At 50.6% G+C, this 6217-nt stretch overlaps 1 protein-coding gene across 1 annotated transcript in view; it reads right to left on the bottom strand.

The window, feature by feature from the left end:
- FLCN (folliculin) overlaps positions 1-5899 on the bottom strand; it is an 8734-nt gene extending 2835 nt beyond the window's left edge. The window contains exons 1-8 of the mRNA XM_010137407.1: positions 5620-5899; positions 4667-4813; positions 3810-4031; positions 3167-3327; positions 2330-2421; positions 1411-1601; positions 660-773; positions 193-316 (exon numbers count right to left, since the gene is read on the bottom strand). Coding sequence (XP_010135709.1) covers positions 193-316; positions 660-773; positions 1411-1601; positions 2330-2421; positions 3167-3327; positions 3810-4031; positions 4667-4813; positions 5620-5868 — 1300 coding nt within the window. The 5' untranslated portion in view covers positions 5869-5899. The remainder of the gene's footprint in view (positions 1-192; positions 317-659; positions 774-1410; positions 1602-2329; positions 2422-3166; positions 3328-3809; positions 4032-4666; positions 4814-5619) is intronic.
- Between the last annotated feature and the right edge of the window lie 318 nt (positions 5900-6217).

Genomic DNA, 6217 nt, shown 5'->3' with positions numbered 1-6217 from the left:
TGCTTAAACCAGCTACCACACCGTTCAACTACTGACCAGGTTAGGGGGGGGGAAAATGACTAACGAAGCGGTACAGGTTTTAGCTCATGCAGCACTGTTAGACTTAGTAATTAATTAAAATCAAATTTTAAATCATCTTGTGTCCTTTAACAGATGATGACAGGGAGAGAGGGTTCTGCACCAGGTTCTTACCAGATGACAGTATGTGGGGCGGGATCTGGACGTGTGGGCTAAGCCCCAGGAAGTTACACCGATACGCCTCTTCATACTGGTCGCTGTAGGGGATGATCCGCACACACCCAACGGGCAGCATGGTCTGAAGGAGGAGAGGACCGCGTCAGGAGAAACACCGGAACTAAACCAGTACAGGGCAATTTTCTCCCTGACTTCCAGGGCCAGCCAAGGCTCGGAGCACTGCTCAGGCAGATGCTCCCGGTTTGGGGATGAGAAGAACCTTACTCAGCTTGAAAGACAACCCAGATGCTGAGGACAAAGAAATCCAAAGGTTGGGGGTTTTGGGGGGGGGGGATTGTCTTTCTGTCCCAAGCCACATCATTTAACACGTGTTCTCCACTGGATTATATATCAGAGACAGGCTGGACTACTACCGAAAGAGGTGTAAAAACATGCAGTCAGGAAACAAAGGAAAAGGTTTCTACCCGTAGCACATCGAAAGCAGACTGGACAAGATCCATGTCTCGAGCTTTCCAGATGACCTGATTCCCCATCAGAACATGCCAAGCCAGCATGCGGAATGCTGATGCCCCAAGAACCTGAAAAAAAAAAACAACCCTGAACCATTACATAGCTCTAAACCCTGGCACCAAGATCAGGTATTTCTCTGACAGGAGCAAAAGGTGTCGGACCACGATATTTGCCTCCATCAACGTTCAAACACTCTGAACTAGGAGATAGTAGAACAAAAGGAGGCTACAGACATAAAGCAGGTATGTCAGGAGCATCCAGGAAAACAAGTCCCCCTCAGCCAGGTAACTGGGAGCACTGGAGAAGTGAGATCTGTACAGAACCATTTGTTTAGTTTGGACATTATTCTTCACTCTCTCAGACACTTCTGGTTAAGTAAGTATTAACTTGGCTTTGAAGATGCTGCGCGACTTCTGTGTTTAATTACTGTCACTGCTGTAGGGAAGACGGCAAGTGCAGAAATTGAGAGGAATCATAAGATCCCAGCCCACATGACCAGTGATCACCAGAGGCGCACGTGATCCCGGAGGAAGGGAGCGTCCTGGGAGGCAGCTAACGCCGTGTTACCAGCTGGGCAGGCACTGCGCTGAGCACAGAACCGGGAGAGAAGTGCAGAGGCAGGAAAGAAAGGTACCTGTCAAAAAGCATCACCAGGAGAACAGAGCCTGTGGACCCAGCACCAGGGGGACGGTCCTTCTCCCTTACCTGTCTCATGTGCCTGAGTGAGCGAAAGACAGACAGCCGTCTGTGAGCGACGTTCCAGCTGCTGCAATCCGGCATCAGAGAGGTTTCGGGTGAGCACTTGGATAGCTCCTGCCCTTCCACAACATCCGGCTGGGAAGAAGGCTTCTCTTCTTCCTCAGAACCATCCCAGCCTTCCGACTCTTCTTTCAGATCTAGCAAGAAAAAGGGTCAGTGGTCATGAAAAGTGCTGCTCTGGGAACGGGAACTGCCTCACAGTGCTTACTCACGCTGCAGCAAACCGAGTTTGGCTCCGCGTCGGGAACGCAGAACTGAAAGTCCTGGCACCACAGACACACCTCGGCTGTTAATGAAGTTTATTAATTCAGATATAATGTAACCACCGAAGGACCAAGAAGGAACTTTCACCTTCTACAGAACACAAAGTCACATCTTTGGACCAGCTACGTGTTCTCTAGTCTTGTTTCAAAGGTCAGGGCCAAAGCTTGGAGGCAGGTTTTGTAGATCCTAGACTCAACGGATTAATAAAAGAATTAAACATGAGGAAAAAAAATAGTATCATCCCTTAATTTTAGAAATTTCGTAGGAAAAGGAGCAAGAAGTCCCTGTGTTGTGACTGCAAACTGTTCTGGCTGTAGAGATCCTTTGGGAGGGCCAACACAGCCAGAGAGAACAATCACGATGATGATGATGCAACTCTCCTCCTCAGGTAACAAACTCCACGTATGTGTGCAGAGAGCCGGCGCGGCCAAAGGCCTTTGTTTCATGCTCCTGTCAGAGCCATCCCCCTACGGGAGAGAGCAGCAGCTACTGCAGATTCTAACAGCAAGAGAGAGGTGATGAGACACGGCTGCGCTGATGGAAGGACTCGGCGTGTTACCACTCAAAGCATTCTTGGAGGCTCTGGAAACTTCTATCTCACCTGCAAGTTTCTCCATCTGGACAAGGGTGTCCTCTGTTGGTGCTCCCTCCAGCAGCTTCTCTGTGAGCCGGCTGCCACAAGCTTTCAACAGCCTGGGGACATCGAAACAAACAGAAGTAGCATTTGTAAAGCCGGCTGAGTAGGGGCAAAATTCCTGTAAGAAACCTGCTGTGATGAGCTCCACAAAAAATCCAACCGTGCACCGATTTCTGCTTCCTCTCATCACAGCTCGGCGGTGACTATCAACACGCCTGACAACCGCTGCCTCCCGAAGTCACTGAAAGGCTCATCGTGTCACCATGCACTCATCCCCCGCCCGAGTCATGTGCCAGTGTCGCAACCCTCTCGGTGGCACCTTTCCAGGGAACTGGATGAGCAAGTCAGGCACTGGAGCAACCGCACTCCCACATACGTACTACGAGCCAAAGGGCTGCACCTCCCACGTTGCCTGTCACAACACCGGGGCACTTCCAGGTGAGCCACTGCTGCGCTGCGAGTGTGGACCCGAGGTGCACCACCCTGGGGTAGGAGCACCTTTTCTTGCTTTCTTCCTGACTGACTTTTACACTGCAAAGCCTTTCCCTCTACGCAGACGTGGCTCCCACTAGCAGCCACATTAGTAGTTTACTTCACAGCAACGTGCAATTTTTTTGTCCTCGAGGCATCAGCAGCCTGTTTTCTGCACTGAGCTCCCTCCAATTCAGAGGCTACTTAGCAAAGACCAACTACCAACCTCAAGAAAAAACACCCAACCCCCCAAATCACGTCTCCGACCCTTCAGAACATGGCAATACTCCCACCATGGAGTACAGAAGGTAGGAACACGAGCGGCAGTACCAAGCAAAGGAAGTATGCAAACACGCCCACAGGTTTTCGTCGTTGGTCAGCGACGTTAAGGAGCGGGCCGCGTTGCCGTTCCGCTGGTGCAGGAAGGGAGTGAAGGCCGTGTTCATCCGCTGGGCACGCTGAGGGCACCCGAACTGCTCTGCTTCGAACACCTACATCACACGAGAAGGGCGGCATCAGAGATTGAGAAAGCTAAAATGCTCCTGTAAAGCTGAGCCAGAAAATCCCAAGGAAAATACGAAGTGAAAAGGGGGCGTCACGCAGAGTCATCCAAATGCATCGTAAATTAATGGAAAAGAGGGAAGGGACGTGGTAGCTTCTTAGATTCTTCTTAGATTGACTAAAACTATCATTAAGTAACACTCCCGCTCCAAAGCCATTGTCCTTCACTACTTTAGTTATTTAAATTTCTCACTGTCTAACAGTTTGGTGTGTGGAAAGTGTTACGACTGGCTCAAGAGGAGAGGCAACTTGTTCCTTCTCTCCTACATCCCCAGATTACCCCTGTCCTCCTGCACCAACCTTCATGACCGCCATGGCTCCAACAAGCTGGATCAGCTTTTGACTCGGCTGTCAATCAACTTTCACGATGTTTTACAGATGTTGAGTCAACGGTCTCTGCGCCCTGACCTACCTTCAGTGCTTTGCCCTGAAGCTCGTCAATGATGCCTCTGATTTTCCCCAACAAGAAAGGCCAGGAGTTGATGAGGTAAATCCGGTCCATCATGATAGTGATGATGCTGTACCAGCGCTGGAAGCCGCGAGCCAGGCTGTCTTTGATAAAGAAGGTGTGGCTGAACACAAAACCGTGCTGTTCATCTCCGAAAAAAATAGGGCCCTCACGTCCTGGGCAGACCTGAAGAGGAGGGACACGGACACCCTTAAGCACATCACACGGGGTTATAAAGCGAACAGGGCTTCCTGCTCTTTAACACAGACTTGGTGAATAAAACAAGTCGTTTTTAGGCCACTATCCAAACCCCGGGGTCAAAGAGACCTCCAGAGGTATCCTACAAACCCTCCAATGGAACTGCATTTTAGGAACTCAGCTCTATTCGACTGCTGAGAATCCTCAAGGGATTTTGCTGATCCCGACTCACAAACCCTCATTAATCTGTAAGAGTCTCCCTTCACTTCTCTGAGATGTTGAATGTTGATGGTCCACAAAGACCAAATATTTCTTGGCACTAAACAACAGACTCCAACGATTTTCCAAACCCAGTTTGTCTTAGAAAGAAAACCAATAAACACATCGGAGCAAAAACCAGGAAGGGAACTCTTTGGTCCCACAAGGTGAGAGGAAGGAACACTCAAAGTTATCAAAGATCGACCTTAAAAAATCACCGCCAATCCTGGAACGAAGAGCCCTGTGTGTCTGACTTTCCACCTCCATCCCCTCCTTGTTCCAGGCTGCACAGAGCAGCCAGGACGAGCAGAGCGCTCCCTCAGCTCTGAGATGACGCCTAAGGCCAGGAGCAGGTTTTCTGTTACCTCACAGCTCAGGCTGCGCACGCAGGCCTGGCGCACGATGCTGAAGAGCTGCGGGTGGTTCGGGTGCTGGTGACTGACGTACTTGATGGAAGTTTCTTTGTCGTGGCTGACGTACCCAGGATGTCCTCCTGCAAGAGAGCGGCAACCCTGAAGACAGAAAAGCAAATCCAGCCATGAATGAGCATGCGGTCAGCTACGGTTTCCAAAGGCCTCCGCGTATCCCCTTCACAGCTTCGGAAAGCGTTATTTACACATACCAATAAGAACATAAATACTCGGAGGATAAGAAATGTGAGTCAGGGGCAGGATCTGAACGCAGCTCCTCACACAGAACTCTGTGTAATATGCTTCCTCTGCTCTTATGCTCATTTTCCCACTATTTAGTTTGATTGTGAACTTGGTGCTGGCTCAGTAAGTGGTGAAATTCAGTTAACAGCAGCTCTGAAACCAACTGACCGAACAACTTCCCTAAAGGAAAGTAAATAGCAAATACCTCAGAACAAGTACTAACAGCAGACAAGCACGAGAACGACCGAGAACGTGCATTTTCTCTACTGTTCTAAACGCTTTTCGCATTTTGTCTGTTTCCTAATCAATACTGCTCTTGAAATTCCTAATAAATCAGCAGACCTAATCTAATAAAGTAAACGTTCTTCAAGGATGAGGGCAGCATTTCTCAGCCACAAGAGAATCGCAGATCACGGGGCTTAGAGAGACCTCAAGACAACATCTTGTCGAGGTCTATAGGCTCAACAGTTCCTTCACCCTCTTGTGATGAATCATTACAGTTTATGAGGACTTGGATACCTTCTGGTACTGGCAGTCACGTACCAAATGAGCTCAGTACCCATTTTGTTTCCTCTCTTAAACACCACGATTTGCGTTAGAGAATCTCAGAGCCCTTTGGTTAAGCCAAGGGCCACTGATTTCCGCACACTGATATCCACACTTGCCTCGCACATGTCCGACTTCTTTGGTCCTGGGCTGCTGGAGTCGGCGCTGGCACCTTCTGCTGGGCTGTGCGAGCGGATCCGACTGCTCATCTGAATGCCACCTTCCTCCTCCTCTGCCTGCTCATTCTGCCCAGAGATGTCCCCGCTGCCTGCGCCTTGGGGAAGCGGTGAATGTAGGACCTCGGTACAAAAGAGGGTGCGAGGACCGTGGAGCTCACAGAAATGGCAGAGGGCAACGATAGCATTCATAGTGAGAGGTCAGCACATGCGTCAGGCCTCCTGCAGGCAAGGGAGAGAGCACAGATACCAGCACAGCAGATGGTGAAGCATCTCTTGGGCCTGACTGGTGCAAGCCCTGCTCTATAACCCTCCAGGAGAGCCGGGCTTTAAGCTGAGCCTAAGGGCTCAGCCCTACTCCACCACCGGGTAACCTCAGCACGAACCAGCCCTTCGTGCTCTGATGGGACGGGACTAGAGCAGATCGATCCCCCCGTGCCCGGGTGACACCTCAGGCCCCACGGGGGACGGGACCGGACCCCCGGTACCCGGATACCTCCAGTCTTACAGGACAGCCTGGGGTCTGACAGACCACACCTCC

Source organism: Buceros rhinoceros, unplaced genomic scaffold (assembly GCF_000710305.1).
Source record: "Buceros rhinoceros silvestris isolate BGI_N320 unplaced genomic scaffold, ASM71030v1 scaffold44525, whole genome shotgun sequence".
NCBI classification, from domain to species: Eukaryota; Metazoa; Chordata; class Aves; order Bucerotiformes; family Bucerotidae; genus Buceros; species Buceros rhinoceros.
This window is presented reverse-complemented; position numbering and strand designations above follow the sequence as displayed.